Genomic DNA, 23146 nt, shown 5'->3' on the forward strand with positions numbered 1-23146 from the left:
TTAGTTAAGGGATCTTGAGTCCTCTGGGTGAGGCACATGAACCTTGCGGGTGATTAGACTGGCTGTCACAGGAGGAAGCACAGCAAATATTGACACACTGGCCCTGCAAATCTAGGATGAGGCAATTAGATGGGAAGTTAATTGAGGCCAAACAGAATCACAGAAATGTGGTGCTGAAAGGGACCTTGAGAAGTCATGGGCCAAGTAAACCTAGACCATCCCTGACAGGGGTTGGTCCAACTTGTTTTTAAAAGTTTCCAATGATGGGGACTCCACGGCCTCCCTTGAAGCCCATTCCAGAGTTTAACTCCTCTTCGAGTTAGAAAGATTTTCCTAATATCTAACCTAAGTCTCCCTTGAAGATGAAGCCCATTACTTCTTGTCTTCCCTTCAGGGGACATGGAGAACAACTGATCACCATCCTCATTATAGGCCCTTAACAATCTTCCAATATGTTACCAGTCCCCCCCGGTTGTCTTTTCTCAAGACTGAACATGCCCAGGTTTTTTAACCTTTGATACTTTTTGGTGCTCTCCTCTGGATTCTCTCCAATTTGTCCCCATCTTTCTTAAACTGTGGTGCCCAAAACTGGACACAAGACTCCACTTCGGGCCTCACCAGTGCCAAGCACAGTGGGACAATCAATTCCTGTGTCTTACTTATCACACGCCTGTTAATACACCCCAGAACCATATTAGCCTTTTTGCAGCTGCATCCCACGGATGATCCACTAGAACCCCCAGATTTTTTCTAGCAATACAACCACTCACACAGTTATTCCCCATTTTGTAGTTGTGTGTTTGATTTTTCCTTCCTAAGTGAAGTACTTGGCACTTGTGTTACTTGAATTTCATCATGTTGAACTCAGACCAATTCTCCAATTTGTCAAGGTCATTTTGAATTCTAATCCCACCCTCCAAAGTGCTTGTAACCCCTCCCAGCTTGGAGCCATCTGTGAATTTGATAAGCCTGCTCTCCACGCCATTATCCAAGTCATTAATGAAAATATTGACTAGTCTCAGACCCAGGCCTGACCAGTGCAGAACCCCCCTAGATATGTCCTCCCAATTTGACAGCAAACCATTGATAACGACTCTTTGAGTACAGTCTTTCAATCAGCTGTGCACTCACGTTACTGTCATCTAGACCACTTTTTCCTAGTCTGCTTATGAGACTGTCATGAGGGACTGTGTCAAAAGCCTGACTAAAAACAAGGTATATCACATCTACCGCTTCCTCCCATCCACTAGGCCAGTAACCCTGTCAAAGAAGGAAATGAAGTTGGTTTAGCATGATTTGTTCTTGACAAATCCATGCTGACTATTCCTTATAACCCTGTTATCCTCCAGGTGCTGACAAACGGATTGCTTAATCATTCGCTCCAGTATCTTTCCAGGTACTGAAGTCAGGCTGACTGGTCTATAATTCCCCAGGTCTTCCTCGTTTCCCTTTTTAAAGAAAGGTGTTACTTTTCCCTGTCTCCAGTTTTCTGGAACCTCTCCCATCCTCCAGGAGTTCTCAATAATTGCTAATTATTATATTGCTTCAGCTAGTTCCTTAACTACCCTAGGATGAGTTTGGTCAGGCCCTGACGACATGAATACATCTAACTTATCCAAATATTCTTTAACCCGTTCTTTCCCTATTTTGACTCGCATTCCCTACCCCCATTGTTAATATTATTTGTGTTGAGTATCTGGTCATAATTAACCTTTTTAGTGAAGACTGAAGCAAAATAGGCACGCAGCACCTCAGCTTTCTTGATGTCATCAGTTATTAGCTCTCCTTTCCCAAGTAGAGGACCTACACTTTCCTTCATCTTTCTCTTGCTCCTAATGTATTTAAAGAACCGCCTTTTATTACTTACTGCCTTTTATGTCTCGTCAGGTGGAACTCATTTTGTGCCTTCGCCTTTCTGATTTTGTCCCTACACACTTGTGCTGTTCTTTTGTACTCCTCCTCATCAATGTGACCATGTTTCCACATTTTGTAGGATTCCCTTTTTCTTTCCAGGTCATTAAAGAGCTCCTGATGGAGCCATGTTGACCTCCTACTCTTCTTATCTTTCCTTCGCACTGGAATAGTTTGCAGTGGTGCCTTTAATACTGTCTCCTTGAGGAACTGCCAGCTCTCCTGAACTCCTTTTTCCCTTAGATTTTCTTCCCATGGGACCTTACCTACCAGTTCTCTGAGTTTGTTAAAGTCGGCTTTTCGGAAGTCCAGTAGCTTTATTCTGCTGCTTTCACTCCTTCCTTTTCCTAGACCAGTGATCCCCAACCTTTTTGTGGCCAGTAGCACATTCATGTTGTCAGAAGAGTGTGGTGGGCACCAACAGTTTTTCAAGACTTATTTTGTATTTGTACATTAAATAATACAAAAAAATCATATTTAATATTACATCATATATTAATCAAGAGCGAAGCCGGAGAAAAGCTGCGAGGACAGAGAACACTGGTGCCTGCAGCCCCGGAGTTCTCTGTCCCCAGCAGGCACAGGGCCCCGGATTCTCTCCTCTGCTGGACACTAGGCGGGTCCCGCGCCTGCCGGGGACCGAGAGCACTGCGCCTGCAGCCTGAGTTCTCTGTCCCCGGCAGGCGTAGGGCCATGGCTTCTTTCCCCTGCTAGGCACTAGGCGGGCACACATAAATACCCTGGCGGGCACCATGGCACCCGCAGGCACTACGTTGGGGACCACTGCCCTAGACTCATGAAATCTGTTATTTCAAAATCACTGTCACCCACATTGCCTTTCACCTTCAGATTCACTACCAATTCCTCCCTGTTAGTCAGAATCCAGTCTAAAATGGGGGTCCCTGGTTACTTCCTCACTTTCTTTGTCTCCAAGAATGTACTGGAAATTTTGTGTGTTTTGCCATATTACATTCCCGACAGATGTCTGCCTAGTTGAAGTCCCCCATTATACTAGGTCCTATGTTTTGGATATTTCTGTTATTTGCTGTAGAAATACCTCACCCACTCCGCTCCTGACTGGGTGCTCTATAGCAGACCTGACTAAGACATCACCCCTATTTCTTAACCCTTTTATCTTTACTCAGAGACTCTCAACTGGTCTGCCTCCCACCTCCTTCTGGACCTCAGAACAAGTGTCTATACCCTTTATGTATAATGTAACCCCCTCCTCCCTTTTCTCTCTGCCTGTCCTTTCTGAACAAGCTATGCCCCTCTATACCACTATTCCAGTCATGAGACTTATCCCACCAAGGCTCTGTGATACCAATTAAATCATAATTTAGCTTATGTACATCTCTTTAAGCAGAAAAGAACAGCAAAGGAAACCCATGTTCTCTTTCTTACCTTGGTTCATGCGAGGGCCCGCTCTGCTCCAAAAGGGCAAATTCACAGCGCTGGTAAGTGTACTGGCTATATTCGATGAGGCCGCTGACCGGATTCTTCTCCTGACAGGCAATCAGCTTTTCTAAGGGCGTACACTGGAACGCAGTGTCAAACTGGGCAGCATAGCTGGGAGATGAGGGGGATTCCATGATGCATCTCAACTCATCCGCCTGCTTATTGATGGCATTCAGGTCATCTGGAATGTCATCGGTGGCCCACTTGCCATTTTCAGAGTTGTCATAGTTCATGAAGCGGTATCTGGGCTTCCGGGCTCGCAGGCCTGAGTCAGGAGCACTGGTGTCTGTCTGTTCTGTTTGCTCAGAGGCCTGCTGTCCATTCTTTACATTTTCTTCTTCTTCCATCTTTACCTCTGTGAAAGGCAACACGCTCTCCTGTGGATCCGGCTCTATGCAGGCAGCTGGAAACTCTGGCTCTGGGGCGGGAGGTGGCGTTTCCGTTACTTCATTGGCTTTTATCTTGATCTGCATCCTCTCCCGTTTCTTTTCAGTGAGGGACCATTTGGGGGGGGTTGTGTTCTCCTTGTGGACTTCTCCCAGTTTTTCCAGGGCTCTGAGAGTGGTGTTAACATCCTTGGCCTTTGAAAAACCAATGTTTTTTGCAAGGTTGTATGCTGTGGAGTCTGTGACATTGAACAAATAGTTACAGATTTTCTCCTTGACTTCAGCCATGATGGGAGACTCGGTACCGTCTTCTGAGTCAACCGGGGAGCTTTCCGTTTCTTGACTCTCAGAAGCTGTCTCTCTCCAATGACTCCTGTCGGCGGTGGCACTTCCTTCGCACACTGACCCTACAGAGCCAGATTTGTCCGCAATCCGCCAGAACGGGGGGGTCTCTCCTTCTTTATGCAATTTACCTTCCCGGAGAAGTTTGTACAGATAACGATTGACTTCTTTCTTTTGGGTTTTAAGTTTATGGGCGAGTTCACGACCTGTACAGGACTCCCCCTGCCTGAGCTGCCCCAAAATTGTCAAAATGTCTTGCTCCCTGTTTTGCTCAGCAACAGACAGTCTCTGGAAATTCAGGTTGAAATGGTCAAATTCCCTTTCTGATTTTCTGTAGTTGTACTGAGTTGGGGGATAAGACGGTAAACTTCGCGTTTGCTGACTGATATAGGGGGCTCTAACTCTCCCAGCTGTGCCCCAGCTGTTGTGCCCACTCCCTCTAGGAACTGGTACAGCAGCTCGTGGACCCCTGATGTGTTGCTCTACTTGTGGCCTTTGTTCCCAAAAAGGGTACAGGGGAGCTTCAGTGATTTGCCCCAAGAGGAACTGTACCTGCTGGTTTCTGAATCTGTCGCGATTATTTTCCTGTGGGACGAGAGAGTTGTTAAAAAAGGCTGGATTAGGACTGCAGTAGATATGTTTTGGGGGTGTTTGATAAGAGCCTTTGCCTCGACCAAAACCTGTGTTCATAGCGTGCTGCTGGAATGCAAGTGTGAATCTGGGCTCTTGCACACCAGAAGAGAGGCAGCTGTGGTTCGCTTTCCAGTCGCACAATTGCTGCACACAGGCCTGCCAAAAGGAAAGAACAAGGGTTCAGAACTCAGTTACACTCTCAGAGGAGCCCAGGGCTACAGTATGACCAGCTTCTCCACTCCAAGACAACGTATAACCACCTTCTTGGCTAACCTTGCCTGCAGCCTACCAGCCCTGTCGCTATGCTACTCATGCGTGCCAGGTACATGAAACTGACCACGCGTTTGCCCAAGCCCCTGCCCCAAACACAAAACTGACCTGAAAGGAATTCTGAATGAGCCTAACAATCAGAAACAACTTCTTTCGTAAGACTCAGCACTCTCACTGGTTGTTGGGTATTTCAGGCTGGATCAATCATGATCATATTTTGCCCTTCCATTGTGCCCTACATCTAAGGATCTCAGCGTGCTTTCCAAGCACAATTCTCCCATTTCACATATGGGAAAACTAAGGCCCAGAGAGGTCAAGTGGCTTGCCAAGCATCACCCAGTGAGTCTGCAGAGCATCTAACTTGTGGCTCAGGCCACACGAACATCCCTTCCTCCCTAGATGGAGTGTGACCTATATAGCTAATTCTCTCATTTCACGATGCTTTAAAGAGACAAGATACATGGGAACCAGATAGCGCAGAGGGTTGGTAATAGGATGCAGAGCCTTTTAGGGCTGCAGTTCAGATCCCGCTCACACCAGTCACAAACGTGGCACCATCATCTGATTACAAGTGAATTTTGGTCTGAGCCATCAGCCTGGAACCAATGATACACTTCATTTTTTTAAATGAAAGAAAAAAAGATAGCCACCACTATTGACTGGGATGCTCTAATCCTACCCAAGCGCGACAGCAGCCGAATGTGAACGTAAAGTGACAGAAACCATATCCCCAACAGAACATTTATACCCCAGATCTTTCTAAGGGAACCTGTGCAGGACTATAACTGATTCTTTACAGCCAGACACAGAAAGCCACCATGCGGGGGATGTAAGTGGATCGATAATTACATCACCTTAAAAATAGGGAGAAAAACACAGGACACTGCAAGTGAGCTAATCAGTAAGTGCTGGCAAAAGGACTCAGCTCAAGAGTACCCTAGACACCAGCCATGCCACTTAGCGTCAGCCTTACTGTGGAGAATCAAAGGCCAGGTCTACACTTACAAGCTTACAGTGGCACAGCTGTACCGGCACAGAGAGCGAGCGCGCGCTCCCATGGACACAATAAAACCAGCTCAGCCAGTGGTGGGACAACAGTACTGTCCACACGACTGCTTATGCCAGCAAAACTTATGTTGTTGGGGGGGGATGGGTGTTTCATACCCTGAGCAACATTGTTGACGTAAGTGCTAGTATAGACATGGCCAAACACGTTCCCTAGTTCAACCCACACTGACACCAAGTGATGTGCTCTGGATTCTGAGTGCAGCAGGTAGGAGCGCTCCATCTCCTTCTTGTTAGCAGAGGGGAGCGAGTATCCCTTTTCCTGCCATCACGGTCCTATTAGTTACCAGGACACACAGATCTGGTCCACTGGCCAAGTTTAAAAAGCAATCCTTAGAACACACAACACGCCTGGAGGAGGAAGGGAGGGTTTAGAAGTTGCTCTTACCTTGTTTTTGCCCAAGCTGACAAGTATAATTCATTTAACTGATCAGAAGGTACAGAACTGTTCCCACTCCCTTAGAATAGGTGCTGATTACTTATGCTGAACTATGGCTCCGATCTTGTACTTAGCTGTGACACTCTTACTGCCTTGCCCGGACCTGACGAAGAGCTCTGTGTAACTCAAAAGCTTCTCTCGCTCCCCCAACAGAAGATATCGCCTCCCCCACCGTGTCTCTCTAACCACAGACTCACACTGCTAGGAGGAGCTGAAAGCAACTGAAACACCAACGGGAGCAGCTCTTCCGTGTGCCAGCCAAGCAGCCGAAGACAGAGCTCACAAATGGCTCCTAGAGACGGAAAAGCTCAGTACCTCTGTACTTTTGACAAACACCAGAAACAGGTTAGTCCCCCCTTCCCCTCTGCCCAGCATGGAGCTAACAATGCGATCATCCCCTCGATCAACTTAAAATGGCTCCAAGTTAAGTTTCGGTTTCATTTTCTCCCAGCTAACTCTCACTTCTCTGTGTTGCCTGGTGTCCTGTTTCCCCAGGGCGGGTCTCTTTCCAGGAGCCCTCCAGGAAAGAACGGGAACCCTTTCATGCAGTGCCCACACATACACCCCCTTCTACCCATCGCCTGCTGCAGCTGGCTCTGGTTTAAACGGTGGCTTACAAACTTCTTGCCGAACTGAGGAGTCCGGTGGCACCTTAAAGACTAACAGATTTCTTTGGGCAGCTCTTGATGTTTTTGTGGATAGGGACTAACACAGCTACCCCCTGGCGCTACGCAGTGACTCTGCAGTCGGGAACAGCTGGTTCTAGTTTCCCTTTCACCCTGTTCTAACAAGAGGAAGGGTGTGCATTTCTCCACTGCACTTCCAAGTGGCAGCAGGGGGGGAGGCGGGAATGAGACTTGAAAAGAGCTCTTTGGTGGAAGATTTTGTTTTGCAGGAATTTAAAGCCATAAATCTGATTACTGAGAACATTCCTCTCCATTCCCAGGACACTCACACCTGTGGCTCCTGAACGGTGGTGTGAAGCTGACTAGCCTCTGGCAGGGATGCGAAGGGCTGAACCCCTCAGACTTCCTCTGTGGCCTTGAGGAAATTGCTTCTCTCAGGGTATGTCTACACTACATCACTTACAACTGCGCTGCTGCAGCACTTCTGGTGAAGATGCTCTAAACTGACGGGAGACAGCTCTGCCGTTGGCTTAATACCGCCTGCCTCTGCAAGAGGCGGTAGCTATGTGGGCAGGAGAAGCTCCCCCGCCGACACAGCACAGTCTACACCGGCACTTCACTCGGTGTAACTTACGGTGCCCAGGGGTGTTGATTATTCACATCCTTGAGCATCATAAATTATACCAAAGTAATTTGTAGTGTACAGAGGGGCTCAGAGCTAGATTCCCTGGCTGTATGACTCCCCTAGCTGACAGGAGTGTTGCGAGAATTCGTTATCTATTGTTTGTACAAAGCTTTGAAGATAATGAGTGTCAAGAGCGTTAATTACACTGGTAGTTTTTAAGGGCATGTCTACCCGTACAGCACGTCTGATGGATACGCTCTATGTCCACTACTTGCATTTGTCACTATAAAGCTACTTCTTATCCCTGACGCTCAGCCTGGATTGTCAGCAATTTCAAGAGCCTGGGATTCTGGCAGCCTTTCCTTTGGGGAGGCAATGGATCAAGTGGGCAGAGCACTGGGCTGTGAGTCAAGAGAACCAATGACCTGCTGTGTGACCCTGGACAAGTCCCTTCCCCTGTCTGTGCTGCCTTTCTCCCCTCCCCCACACCCTCTGTCTTGTCTGTCTGGACGGTCAGCTCTCTTACTGTCTGCACCCAGTGTCTGCACAAGAAGCCTCTGATCTCAGCTGAGGCCCCTACACGCTACCGTCGGCAGCCTCTCTCGCAGAGATCCCCTAGGGAGGTGCAGAGGAATGTTCGGAGGGGGCACGGCTGGGGCCCGGGCTAGGCCCATGGCGGGCGGGGATGAAGCGCCACCCAGCTCCGCTCCTGGGCCAGCCCCGGCCCTTCGCCCGGGGCATCACGTGGCTGCTGGCCCTCTGCCTGGGGCACTGGCTGCCAGCCTCGGCCCCTTACCCCTGTCGGCGTGCCTCTCCCAGAGCCCGGGGGCGGGGTGCACAGGGTAAGGGGGGACAAGAGGTAAAAAGTGGAGGGATCACTTCCCTATTGGCAACTGTGGGGTGCAGAGGAGTGAACTTTATTTTCCCTCTACAATGTATTCATTCTTCCCCCTTCTAGTGAGCACACAGGCTGGCAGATGATTTGCTCTCCTAAGCTCTTGAGAGATGGCAGGCACATAGGAACTGTCACACCAGATCGCTGGGCCAGCGGTTCTGAATCCTGGGGGACATCAGCCTAACCCTGCTCTCAGTAAACCTTCTCAGTTAGACAAGGGTTGAAATTTCATCCTGACCACAATTTATGCTCTGAAGCAAGATCAATGGCCCTGGAAATTTTACCTTAGGTAGTGTAACGTTAAGTGTTTGATTTTTATATAAACATCTAATCCTGTTTTAATCCTGCTAAACTATCTGAATCAATATTATCCCAGCAAGTTCTGCAATCTAATATTGATGTCAAAAAGATGTTCTTTTACCATTTGTAAGGCATGTTTTAATTGCATTGAATTTCTCCTTGTTCTTGTGTTAAGGAACTAAGTGAAAACATGAAGCCTTGCAACAGACATTTATAAATGACTCTTGAGGTGGAAAGCAGCTCCATTTCCCTCTGGATTAGGAGGGGGGCTCTCTCTTTCAGTGGAGTGGCGATGTCTAGGGCTCTCCAGCTACCTCCACTCCACTCCTTTGGGAGAGCTGCCCCAGCCAATCGCTAACCTGCCACCTGCTCAAGTGCACATCAGTCTCCGCCCTCAGCAACCTGGGGGGCTGTTCATCTCTCCTGCAGCACCCTGGCTCTGAGCGGCTGTGTTCGGTGAGAGGGAGGCTGTGCCAGTGAATGAATGTGGTCACATGGCAGTTCCTCAGGGGCATTTCCAAAGGAAAGAGCATGAACGTCTTCAAATCAAAGCCTTTTCCCAGCCTTGGTCCCACATCACTGTTCTTAACGACTTGGCCTGTACTTAGGCACACCCCGGTGACAGGCAATGTATCTGCCCCACTTCTACTGAGCTGTGCGCCCCACTGCCTGTGTGAAAACCCAGGAACATGCTCCTTCCCTCACAGGTAAGTACATCTGGGCTCCCTCAGGTCCCGGTGGGGCGCAAAGCGGTGGGAGGGGAGAGGGAAATGGGCGAGGGGGAGGGGTGCCATGCACCGGGGGGGGGGGGGCGGGGGGGAGAATGAGCGGGGGGGAGGGGTGCCATGCACTGGGTCCGGGGGGGGAGAATGAGCGAGGGGGAGGGGTGCCATGCACTGGGTCCGGGGGGGGGAATGAGCGGGGGGGAGGGGTGCCATGCACTGGGCCGGGGGGGGGGGAGAATGGGCGAGGGGGAGGGGTGCCATGCACTGGGTCCGGGGGGGGAGAATGGGCGAGGGGGAGGGGTGCCATGCACTGGGGTGGGGGGGGGAGAATGGGCGAGGGGGAGGGGTGCCATGCACTGGGGCGAGGGGGAGGGGTGCCATGGACTGGGTCCGGGGGGGGGGAGAATGGGCGAGGGGGAGGGGTGCCATGCACTGGGTCCGGGGGGGGGGAGAATGGGCGAGGGGGGGAAATGAACAAGGGGGAGGGGCTCCAATGCCCCCCGCGGAGCCTGGGGTTACAATGGGGCCGGGGGAGCTTGGCTCCCGCCCTGCCCCAGCGGCTCCTTACCCCCCTCGGCGCCGCCGCCAGCGAAGCCGAAGCCGCCTGTATTGTGCGGCGGGAGCCCCGGGCAGGAGCGATGACGCCGTGCACGCGACACCCCCCCGAACACAGGACTGAGCGGAGGAGCCGGGGGGGAGCACACGCCGCCCCGGAGCAGCCGCTGCTCTCCTGCTCAGCACAGCACCGCCTGCCCCGTCCATGCAAACCGGCTGCGGCTCTGACCGCTCTGCCGGCGGGACAGCCCGCTCGCTCGCTCTCGGGTGCAGCCGCTCGGAGCGCCGGACTTTTCCTCCTGGTAACAAGGAGAGAGATGCTGGGAGAACAGAACAGTCAGACCCAGGGCCGGATTCACTTTTTGTGGGCCCCCCACCCGGGAATGATTGTAAAAGGCAGGAGATCAACACGGAAATTGTCTGAGACAGCACATGGCTGCACAGGTTTTATTACCAATAGCTACACTAAGTGGTTTGGTTGAGTAAGTTACTCACATTAATGCTTGCTATGTAACGTACAAATTACTTATCTGAAGCAAGACTAGTATGATGCTGTAAATAAAATGTATGAAAGTTTTATTCAGAGTTTTCGATGTGTCTTTGCTACAGCAAACATTTCAATTAATCTAGAGGAGTCTATAGAATTTACCATCTCAGATTCAATGGATAACAGAGTAAGACTGTTAAGACTTTCTTGAACCATTGTAGCACGTAAAGCACTTTTTAGCCTTTTTAAATGTGACAAAGACCTTTCACCACTGTGGTTTGAGACTGGTAGTGTCAGGTAAATGCGCAGCGCAACAAAGACATTTGGAAAGACTGGCTGCAAATTACACATGTTCATTATGGTCAGCATTTGCAGTGGCTGCCAGAAAAGCCTGGGGGGGGAGGGGGGGGGCAATCAATCCTTTTTAAAAGTGAGAGGACTAAGCCTTAAGCAGGGGGCAGCAAGTGGTGGGTGGGCAGGGCCATGTCTGCTGTACTGCCCAGGTAGGTTGGAGACTGGGGGGGGGGGGGGGGCGGTGGAAAGGGGTCAGCTGACACAGTATCCCCAGCCCAAGTGATGTGATAGCCAGTAATGGATTTAGAGTTAGTGAGGGAGGGGGCTCAGGGTTGGGGACGTGGAGTGCTTACCTGGGCAGCTCCTGTTTGGCGTGAGGGGTGCAGGAGCTCCCACTTGGTGCTCAGGGTGCGGGTGGGGGCTGGGTATGTGTGGGGGTGCAGGAGTCAGGGCGGGGGGGGTTGGGCGGGGGGGGTGCAGGAGTCAGGGCGGGGGGGCTGGGCGTGTGTGGGGGGGGGTGCAGGAGTCAGGGCGGGGGGGCTGGGCGTGTGTGTGGGGGGTGCAGGAGTCAGGGCGGGGGGGCTGGGCGTGTGTGGGGGGGTGCAGGAGTCAGGGCGGGGGGGCTGGGCGTGTGTGTGGGGGTGCAGGAGTCAGGGCGGGGGGGCTGGGCGTGTGGGGGGGGTGCAGGAGTCAGGGCGGGGGGGCTGGGGGTGTGGGATCAGGTCGTGGGGTACTCACGGCAGGGGGCTGGGTGCATAGGTGCTGACTTTTGGTTTTGCTGGTGGGTGCCCTCCCTAGGCCCCCCTGCCCACTGCTCGCTCCTCTCCGCCCCCTGCTCCGAGCACCTCTGCCAGTTTGGGGGGAGGCTATTTTCAGCATATTTATACACATTAGAGAAAAAAGGTGGGTGAGGTAATATATTTTTTGGGATCAGCTTCTGTGGGTGAGAGACAAGCTGCTGAGCTTTCACAGGACTCTTCTTCAGGAAGAACTCCGTGAAAGCTCCAAAGAGTGTCTCTCTCTCACCAACAAAAGTTACTGCAGTAAAAGAGATTACCTCCCTCACCTTTTGTTGCTCTAATTTCCTGGGAACAACAGGGCTACAACAACCCAGCATACAAAAATGCAGGATTCACATGAACAGCACAGAGTGACCATCACCCCAGGACACTATTTTCAGGATTCATCTTAGCATAATGTCATCATCACACCAAGGAAGTAGCACTACCAGCACAACGAGATAAATACAGCCACGGGTGCGTGCCAAAAATTCACAGTACAAGCCCGCTGGGGCCCACACAGCAGGACAGTGCAGTAGTGTCAGTTTAACGGGGAGACACTCAGGCACTGAGTCCAAGGGTTCAGCTAAACACAAGGGCACCTGCAAATAGCTGTACTGGCAGCAGGATCTACCCTGGCCCAAGAGGAGTCGCCGCACATCAGGGCACTAATTCCCAATCCCAGTGCAAGGTGATATGGGATCCAGGCCCCAGGTCTTTAGTACCAGAATTTGTACTGGCAGGAGAGTGGGATGGAATGACAGAAGTTACAGGGGGAAAAGCCCCCTGTGATCGTCCTGGCTCAGTCCATCTCCCTGCCAATGCAGGGCTGATCCTTACTGCATGTTTTGTCCAGTCTCCTTTTAAAAGTCCCAAGCCTTGGTGTTTCTAGCTGTGACACTCTAAACCAGGGGGTCGGGACTCCTCAGGGGGTCACGAGGTTATTACTTGGGAGGTCACAAGCTGTCAACCTCCACCCCAAATGCCTCCAGCATTTATAATGGTGTTAAATATATATAAAGTGTTTTTAATTTAAGGGGGAGTGGCACTCAGGCTTGCTGTGTGAAAGGGGCCACCAGTACAAAAGTTTGAGAGCCACTGCTCTACACCTCGGGGGAGCGGCATGTTGTGCACTGCAAGCCCCATAGTCGTCATTTGTATTTATTATTTATATTTCCTATAAAGCAGGCCATGTAAGATATCATGGGAAAGGCTGTCGTTTACTGAAACCCACTGTTCGGTCAAAATATGTCTATCATTAAAGTGTATAAAGTTATGAGATTGTGCTGTATGGTGTGATGAAATATGCTGCAAATTTGAGAGTAGCCCAGAAGGCAACTCCCCAGAAACAACAAGGCACTTGACCAAATGGCTGGGTGGGTGTTAAACAACCATCACCAGCCACTGTGCAGCAGGTGAATGACAATTAGCAATTCAATGCCCGTCACCAGAGAATTACTCAGCCCCAGGACTCAGAAATGCCCCCCCCCCCCCAACATGAACTAGCCCTTCCCCTGGGAGACAATTCCATCCACACCCCAAGGCAGAGATTGCACTGCTAGGACGGTTTCCCCTGATAGCCTCAGTTTCCCTTTCCTACCCTCCCCCCACCCCATCCCTCTTCCCCACTGCCTCTTCCCTTCCACCTCCCTAAGAGGCAGCCACCCAGATGCCAGGGAGGGGGCCAAGTGCACTACATGGACATGGCCACTGTCTCTGAGAGGCAGGCGTCTCTGGGAGGGCAAGCAGGGGAGACCGCCCCCCCCCCCCGCGCCCATTCTGGTCCAGCTGCCCGGCAGGGGCTGGTACTCTCAGTCTCTCTGTGCTGTGGGGGTGCAGGGGATGTTTTTGGAGATGCCTTTGGCTAAGCCACCTGCCAAATGCAGAGAGCTGGGTGGCAGCTGGTGCCCCCCACCATGCAGACAGCCACCCCGCCAGCAGCCAGCTCTAAGCACAGCCCCCTGGGAAGGGGTTTCAGCCTCACCCCAAGACCCCCTATGAAATACACTTACCATCTCAGCTGCTGCTACTGGCTGCCTTTAGTAGGCTGAGAGGCTGAAGCGAGGCTGGGAGCTGCTCAGCAGCAGAGCCACACACAGCAGCTGCCCAGGAGAAGCAGGTAGGAGAAGGAGGCGGGGCTGCACCTGTGGGGGTCGCTCAGCCCCTGCTCCAGGAGCAGAGTTCCCCTCGCTGATTGGCTGGTGGCCAAAACACACCTAAACAGCCCTGCCCACTAGACCGGCCGGAAGGGCTGGCGCAAACCATTAGGCCACCGCGCTAACATCTGGGGGGCGGTGACCGGATCTTCGGCCACCCCGGTTGGGGGCGCCTAGGGCAGCAAAAAAGCTGGTGGTGCTCCTGCCGGCCAGGCTAATCAGCAACTCAGAGCCGGAAAAACTTCCTTGATTGGTGGCTTTGCAATGATTCCCCCCCCCCCCAACAGCTGATGGCTCATGGGCCCCCACAGCCCCATTCTCCTCCTTCCCCAAGGCCCGACCCCCAGGGGCGGCTCTAGACATTTCGCCGCCCCAAGCACAGCGGCATGCCGTGGGGGACGCTCTGCCGGTCCCGCGGCTCCAGTGGACCTCGCGCTGGCATGCCTGCGGACAGTCCGCTGGAGCCACAGCTCCACCGAAGCCGCGGGACCAGCGGACCCTCCGCAGGCAAGCCACCGAAGGCAGCCTGCCTGCCGCCCTCCCGGCGACCGGCAGAGCACCCCCCGCGGCATGCCGCCCCACGTACACGCTTGGCGCGCTGGGGCCTGGAGCTGCCCCCACCTCTCCTCCTCCTGCTGGGAGCAGCTGATCAGCGGCAGCACTGGGGGAGGGGCCGGCCTTGCTACACAGTGGGAGCCCAGCGCCGGCAGCTTTAAGAGCAGGGGCTGCCCTGGGCCCTTTTGGACCGTGGGCCTGGCGCCATGGCAAATCCGCTATTGGTCAGAAGCGCCCATTGATAAGAATCACATGACTTGGAAGACTCCTCCTGCAATAGGTCTCTATCTACCCTACCCACAGTCACCATAACTCTATTCATAACAGACACACAGACCCTTCCAGCTAGATACGCTTTGGGGAAAATCCCTGTTTAAGTCAAGACCAAAAAGTCATCCTCACTGACAAAATGATTTCTTCAGTTGATCACTGGGAGAAACAAACCTCAAAGCTGCTGGCTACGGCTCTGACCAAAAGAGAGGTACAATGCAGAAGTGCCAGCAGATTTCACTGTCCCATTCCCAAACTGTTTCTAAACCAATTTAACATGCCCTTTACAAAGGGCAGGAATAAATCCCCTTCTGTGTCCAGCTCAGCCTCCTATAGCTGTGGTTGAAAGTCGTTTTTGTTTTCCCAGCTTGCTTTTACTCTCACTCCAATCGTATGTCTGGCAGCTCCAGTTTTTCACAAACAGGGTGGAGCTTGGGAGGCAAGCAACACTACAGATCTCTATCTTAGTTACCACAAAGCAGCTGCACGTAAGATAGAAGTTAGAGATGGACAATCAAGACACATCTGGTCTTCCCCCAATCCCACCACCAGCCCTGGGTCAGCGCAGCAGTTTTCCTGTAGCATGTTCTCTGACATGCTGAGCACCAGTGCTCAATATATCAGCTATGTATTTTAGCAAGCCCACTGTGTTTTGTTCTACATATCCGGTAATTTAAGAATGATCAAGTTACATGAGTAACAAATTATGTGCAGTGTATAATACATACGACTTCTATTTGTGGTCACCAACATTTACCAGCCTTGGAAATAACTGCTGATCTAGGCCTCAATCAACATATAATCTATATTCATCCTTGAAAGGAGTCAAGATCTGATTATTTCACTATGAGCAGATGTGTTCCTCTTTAATTACAAACTGTCTTCATGCACATTTGCTACTGAAGCTAATGGATTCACCAAAGAACTCTTTTGTCTTTCAGACCAGCCATCATTACTGAGGATAGTAATGCTTTGCTGACTCACAAAGGTGTTGTGAGGAGAATTCTTCAGTATCTGAGTGCCTGACAAACACGAGAGTGATAGAGGCCACAATACTATCTAGATAGGAAAAATGTTTTAGCCCTTTTAAAAAGCACATGCCATATAATCAGTCCTATACTGCCACCATCTGTTCATTTTGTAGTTTAAAACAAACAAAAAATCTAAGAACATAAGAAAGGCCGTACCGGGTCAGACCAAAGGTCCATCTAGCCCAGTATCTGTCTACCGACAGTGGCCAATACCAGGTGCCCCAGAGGGAGTGAATCTAACAGGCAATGATCAAGTGATCTCTCTCCTGCCATCCAACTCCATCCTCTGACGAACAGAGGCTAGGGACACCATTCTTACCCATTCTGGCTAATAGCCATTTATGGACTTAGCCACCATGAATTTATCCAGTCCCCTTTTAAACATTGTTATAGTCCTAGCCTTCACAACCTCCTCAGGTAAGGAGTTCCACAAGTTGACTGTGCGCTGCGTGAAGAAGAACTTCCTTTTATTTGTTTTAAACCTGCTGCCTATCTGAACTTTAAAAGGACCACATTCCATTGCAACAGGTAACATTTAGCTAATCCGTGTCTCCTAAACCCACTTGAAGAGAGAGGTCCTGGTTTCCCAGTCAAATACTGTGCTTGCTTCCTGAAAGCTTCCACATCAAGTAGAAAGTGACATTATCTCCCAGTCTTTTCAGATGAAAATAACTGTGTTGCTGTCTATGATAAAATGATATTGTGATATTGTAAATAACTGAACAATGAGATATGATAGGCAGCACATTTCCTGGTGGTTACTGCTCACCTAGGAAGGCACTACTTGGAGCAGCTTGTATGGCAATCATGAAACAAAATATTGTAAAATTGGGTATGTACGTTTACCTGACCTTTGTAACACTAAAAATCAAGCCCCGGATCTCCATGACAACCAGAGATGCTCAGCATCCAACATCAGCAGTCAAAGTCAGTGAGAGCTACAGGTGTTCAATACTTCTGCCCCAAAGCTCTTTTTAGGCTCCCCATACTCTGTCAGCATTTATAACTTATAGGTCTATTACATTCATGAAACCAAAATATCTCCAAACAAATCAAAACAGTTATGTACATTCAGGAAGATGGACCACATCATCTGCTCCCATCTCATAAATCAAACTCTCTTCCAGGGCTTTAAACTCCAGGCCTTCCTTTCTACCCCAACCAAGCAAAAGATCCACTAATGCCCTTGCCTGCTAAGTTCACTTGTATACCCCCAACAGAGAAAATTGCTAGCCTTCCGTTCGTCCTTTCAAGATGCTGGGACCTTTGAGACAAAAAAAGTCACTTCCTCCCTCAAAGTCTCCCTGAAAAGCATCCTCCTACGCTGTGTAAAAAGGTACCACAACAGATACGGCCACTCAGGCAGTCATTCTGACAGCAGACAGGCCTCTTCTCCCTCTAAAAATTAGTATAAAAGTGTGGCAGTCGAACATTTAGGTCTGCCTGGTAGGTTATGTAACAGTCACACTGTGAACTAGTATCAGAGGGGTAGCCGTGTTAGTCTGGATCTGTAAAAGCAGCAAGGAATCCTGTGGCACCTTATAGACTAACAGACGTTTTGCAGCATGAGCTTTCGTGGGTGAATTCGACAAAGTGGGGATTCACCCACGAAAGCTCATGCTGCAAAACGTCTGTTAGTGTATAAGGTGCCACAGGATTCCTTGCTGCTTTTACTCTGAACTAGGCAGCATCTGACTGGGACATCTCACAATATCATTTTAAGTTTCCTCATTCCTAGCAGAGAAGGAAGACCTTTTAATAGTATCAGACGATTCCCTGGGAGTATTTATCCAGGAGAATTTAGCCATCCACCCCCGCCCCGTCTTTTAGCAGAAACGGGAACATTAGAGAGGTGAATGTAGATTCCCCACCACTGTCCAAGAATGGTCAATTCTAACTTCACAGTTTGGCAACACCCCTGCAGTAAAACGAGAGGTCTGACCATGCCGCAGGCCTGCAGCGATGGGGAGCGTGAAGAGCGAGCGCAGCTGAGGGTAGAACAAGGACCATTAGCCAAACAGCCGCCACTTTCGCAGGGAAAGCAGCCACGGGCGCCGGGAAGCCCCGCACTGCAGGAGGAGTTTGTACGCGCCGCTTGCACGTGCCTGGCTGAGCGGGAGCGGCGCGGAGCAAGTGTGTGACACGCGCAATGGGCCTCGCGGGGCGGCCCCGGGTCCCAGGCGGCTCCCCCCGCCCCGGGGCGCTGCTCCGGGGGTCAGCGGGGCACCCCGGGGGGGGGCGGGAAGGAGTCGGAGGATGCCCCCCCCCCCCGGTCCTGCTCAGGGCGCTGACCCGGGAGCCAGGGGATGTGACCCCCCCCCCGCACGTGCTGCGAAGCGCGGGGGGGACGAGCCCCCTCCCTATGTGTGGCCCCTCGCTGGCCACACCGCGCATGCGCCGCCCCCGCCATGCCGCCCCACTGCGCACGCGCTGCCCCGAGGCGCTTCCCGCTTCTCCCCCCCCAGCCCCCGCCGGGTCTCGTCTCGCCCCCCCCCCGCCGCCGCCGCCGCCGCCTCTCACCGCTGCGCCGCCTCCGTCCCGGGGCTCGGGCCCGAGTGGCTGGGGAGGTCGCTGCCCGCCGGGGCTCGCGCTGCGCCTTCTTCCCCTCCCCCTCCGGAGACCCCGCTCTCCTCAGCGCCGCGGTGCCTGGCGCGGGCTGATGGCGTCACAGCGCGACGAGAGCGAGGGGCGGGAGCGGGGCGAACCACGTGACTCCGCAGGCGCCAGCTGATCTGCCGGGGGCGGCCGGGCCGCGCTCTGCCCCGCAGGGACCCCCCCGACCCCCTGGGGGCCCCCAACACCCCCACTTCTCCTCAGGGGCCCCCCACCCCCGGGACCCCCCCGGAGCCCCCCTCTTCCCCTCAGGGACCCCCCACCCTCTGGGGGGCCCCCAACACCCCCCCTTCCCCTCAGGGACCCCCCACCCCCGGGACCCCCCCGGAGCTCCCCTTCCCCTCAGGGACCCCCCACCCCCGGGACCCCCCCGGAACCCCCCTCCTCCCCTCAGGGACCCCCCGACCCCCTGGGGGCCCCCCCACCCCCCCAAGTCCCCTCAGGGGCCCCCCACCCCCTGGGGGCCCCCCCAACACCCCCCCTTCCCCTCAGGGACCCCCCCCGGGACCCCCCCCGGAGCCCCCCTTCCCCTCAGGGACCCCCCCCCCTCTGGGGGCCCCCCCAACACCCCCACTTCCCCTCAGGGACCCCCCCAGCCCCCGGAACCCCCCGACACCCCCACTTCCCCTCAGGGACACCCCCCCGGGACACCCCCCACCCCATGGGACATCCCCTTCCCCTCATGGACCCCCCACCATCTGGGGCACCCCCTGACACCCATTTCCCCTCATGGACCCCCAACAGACCCCACCCCCAGGGTACTCCCCTTCCCCTCAGGACCCCCCAAAAACTGACCCCAGCCCCCTGGGGTACTTCCCCTTGGAATGCCCCTAGGATATATCCCCATTCCCCTCAGGGATCCCCCCTGGAACTGGGATATTTTCCCTTCCCTTAGGGATCCCCCACAGGAACAGACCCCACAGGATACCCCCTCTTTCCCTGCACCTCATGAGATACCCATCCTTTGATGGACGGGCTTCCCCCCACTGTTGGGTGCCATTTCCGAGGTACAGAAAAAGGGACATGTGCAATGATGCTGAGCCCATAAAACTGGCCTGCTGGGAGTGCGTAGCGAGCATCCTGACAGACTTCCCAGGAGAGCCACTTCCAAAAAGGGATGATCCCAGTCAAACCCGGATAGCAACCCTACGCTCCTCACTCCCCCGGTCCACTGCACTCTGCTACCCTTCTTCAGCCCCCACGGGAATGTGCTTCCCCGCACCCAACTGGAGCCTGCCTGGGGTTGCACTCCCCCATACCTCAGAGATGTGCTACTAGCCTTCCCCTGCCTCGGGAGCCAGGCAACGTGACAGGTTGATGGCAGGTTAACGGTAGCTTTTAAAACTGTCAGATGTTTCTTGGTCTTTCTCTGGAGCCTCAGAAGTGAGTGGTCAACAGAGACAATGTCTTACAAATGAATGCACTAAGGATGTAGATAGGGGTCAGACATTTGTGTGAATAAGAACATCCACATTTACATCAGATAGGATCGATGTGTATGAGGAATAGAATATCTCTTGGGGCAGGATGTAAGCTACACAGTGGGCTTCTCTGGCCTGTGTTATCCCAGAGGTCAGACTACATGACCATAAGGGGCCTCCCTGGCCTTAAACCAGGGGTTCTCAGACTTTTGTACTGGTGACCCTTTTCACACAGCAAGCCTCTGAGTGCGACCCCGCTTACCCATCAAAAACACTCTTTTATATATTTAACACCATTATAAACGCTGGAGGTGAAGCGGGGTTTGGGGTGGAGGCTGACAGCTCATGACCCCCCATGTAATACCCTTGTGACCCTCTGAGGGGTCCTGCCCCCCAGTTTGAGAACCCCTGCCTTAAACTCTATAAAAGCCAGTTGCCGTGGCCTGTGAGGAAGTCTGTGGACAGACTCTCTTCCCTGAACTTCATTCTCTTCATCCTCTCTTCCCTGAACTTCTGCCAGTAGATGCCCCAGTTCTGGACGTGCCTCTCTCCCTACCCGTCCTCTTCTGTGAGACCGATACCTCTTCTCCTCCCAACGAAGAGAGTCACGCACTGGATCTTTGACTTTTCAGGGGAGCTGAGATGAATAAATGTCTTTCTGGAGGATAGGGGGCCAGCATCTTCTCATGAACCAGCCCTGGGGTTCAGAGAGAGTCATGAGATCTCAGAATCTCATCACACAAAGTACATTCTGATGAGTTGGCATTGTGTCAAAATGTTTCATCCAAATGTTGTGAAATAGCCAGGAGAAATGTAGGCAAGCAGCTCCCTGTGCCTAAAACTGGGCCTGTACTCAGCCTGAGGGATCACAAGAGAGCAACCCTGGTTCAGTCCAGCCTCATGCATTAAACAGAGGTATAGCCCTGGGTATTAGAGCGGATGCTCTCAGGTTCATCCTTCTCTACGGGAGCCTGTTTTACTGTGAGTGATAATGTTGGACTGGAAAACTGGGTTATCTCTGGAGTGTTTTTTGAAGAGGGCCATGGGAATGTTCAATATCCCTGAGAGCGTAGCTCTTCCTAAAATAGAGTCATTTAGACAATAAGTGGGTTTTACTTATAGGTGTCATCCATTAGGGCAAGAAATAGACATCTTGGCAAGGGGCCATTTCACTTGTGAGTAGCACGCCTGCTTCTATTTAATAGTGCACACTGGCTACAAGACGGCTTTAGGAAGAATGCACTTTCATGAATATTTTATTTACTGCTGAATTGAGTGAATCCTAATATTGAGGAACGGCCCAGAGGAAAATAGCATCTGGGCCTGACCTGCCTTATTCCTCAATAGACAAAGAAGCAAGATTAAAGTTTTGTGGATACCCAACTGCCTTTAACTTCCAGCCAGACACCTGCTACAGAAGGGAAGAGGGGACCCCACTTCAACATCTCCACGGGAAGGGTTGTGTAATGGTCAGTCTGGAGAGGGCAAAAGTAGTAAGTGCTGGCAGCTAACGAGGATTCTCCCTTGAATCAGCTGGTTGAGTTGCTCGTTTTGGATTCAAGGGCCCTCTGACCTTGCATTGCATTGCCAGCATTGTTAGTAGTCTGCAAAGCGCAGAATGCCGTCAGCTTCAGTAAGAGTAAAGGCTGCTCGCGCCCTAGGTTAGTGGCAACAAAGAATTCTATGGGAAGGTGATAACGGACTATCTCTAATTTCTATGGCTCCCCCTCTGCGCTGAGCAGAGAAGAGCTGCTGCTGCTGCTTTTCGTTCTTAATCAAATTTCTATTTGAAAAAAACAAAACAAAAACTAATCACCCCATCGTTTTTTCCCCACGTCACTTTCCAGGAACTTGGAAGTGGACTCATCCATCCTGATTAAAAAACAGCTTAATCCCTCAAATACTGCGGATTCTCCATCTCATAAGGTGAAACCCCTCTTAATTGTATTAGTATGAAAACTAGTGGCATAGAACAGACTGTTCGTGTCTGTTGCGTTGTTTCTTTCCTGTAAGTAGCTGTATGTAATTTACCATCTGGCAAGGAGAGCAAAATATCTAGACAGCAACTATGTTGAATACAGTATGAGTGGCAGAAAGTGTCATGGTGTAAGGAATGTTTTTTCCACCTGAACGGGAAGGTGGTCAGTGTAATGTTTTTGACACCATGTCATGTTTTTGTTGGTTTGCATGAGTATAACTGGTAGGAAGTAGTTGCACCTGACAAGTAATTCAGACAGAGACGGTAAAGCTGCAGTTCTGCATTAGGTGTGGCTGGACCCGCACTGGGATTGCTCAGGAATCCTCTGCGTGGAGCTCACTGCAGGACTGGGGCCTAAGGCACTAAGCAGGCTTTACTGGTAGCTTCAAAAAAGAATTGCATTACAGCTAACAGTGAGCATTTTCCTAAGCTCCGACAGCATTTTCATTCAGTTTAACAGAACTTGTTTGACTATCTGTAGGAGCTCTGCTTGGTGATTCCTGGTAAATTGCAGTCAGCACCCTCTGGGCAAGTCATAAATGTGTCCTTGGTCTGACTGTAACAAAACCAGTGATATAGAAATGTAAATGTAATGAACCCATCATTTTTTAGACTTTGTAACTCATAAGTACACATTGATGCCCCAGTGCTGCAAAGACCTCCAAGTGTATTAACTTTGCTACCAGGAGTAGTTCCACTGATTTAATCTGGGACCCTGCACAGTAGTAAAGCTAAGCAGGTGCATTGGTCTTTGCAGGATCGGCACCTTGTGCTTTAGATCCAATGGAACTGATTCTCTTCCTTGGCATAAAACATGAAAGCAAAGGTTCTCATGGGGCTGGGGGCTGGGGATCTGAGACAGACCCCAAGTATCACAAGACTCATGATAAAATTACAAGAATTGGCAACACTGGCAAGTGAGGGGTAAAATCATAGACTCACAGAAGATTAGGGTTGGAAGGGACCTCAGGAGGTATCTAGTCCAATCCCCTGCTCAAAGCAGGACCAACCCCAACTAAATCACCCAGCCAGGGCTTTGTCAAGCCTGACCTTAAACACCTCTAAGGAAGGAGATTCCACCACCTCCCTAGGGAACCCATCCCAGTGCTTCACCACCCTCCTAGGGAAAAAGTGTTTCCTAATATCCAACCTAAACCTCCCCCGCTGCAACGTGAGACTATTGCTCCTTGTTCTGCTCCCCTTCTGACCAGGGGGGAGGGGTGGATGGAGCACATCACACCCACTTTGCACTCGTGTAAATCACTCCACAGGGTGCAGAGCAGGGAAGAATCAAGCCCTAGATTGGTTCCGTTTTTTATTGCTTGTGATCAT

The 23146-nt window shown here is 51.8% G+C and overlaps 1 protein-coding gene across 5 annotated transcripts in view; it reads right to left on the bottom strand.

The window, feature by feature from the left end:
- The window catches only part of ADAR (adenosine deaminase RNA specific), a 30884-nt gene extending 12426 nt beyond the window's left edge, over positions 1 to 18458 (bottom strand). Inside the window, exons 1-2 of one of the 5 annotated variants that reach the window (XM_044990977.1) lie at positions 18323 to 18458; positions 3316 to 4886 (exon numbers count right to left, since the gene is read on the bottom strand). In XM_044990977.1, coding sequence (XP_044846912.1) covers positions 3316 to 4787 — 1472 coding nt within the window. In that variant the 5' untranslated portion in view covers positions 4788 to 4886; positions 18323 to 18458. Of the gene's footprint in view, positions 1 to 3315; positions 4887 to 6453; positions 6590 to 6701; positions 6895 to 17673; positions 17697 to 18322 lie in introns of those variants that run through there. The other 4 variants (XM_044990981.1, XM_044990976.1, XM_044990980.1 and 1 more) reach the window with 4 other exon arrangements.
- Positions 18459 to 23146: the final 4688 nt, after the last annotated feature.

Source organism: Mauremys mutica, chromosome 17, assembly GCF_020497125.1.
Source record: "Mauremys mutica isolate MM-2020 ecotype Southern chromosome 17, ASM2049712v1, whole genome shotgun sequence".
NCBI classification, from domain to species: Eukaryota; Metazoa; Chordata; order Testudines; family Geoemydidae; genus Mauremys; species Mauremys mutica.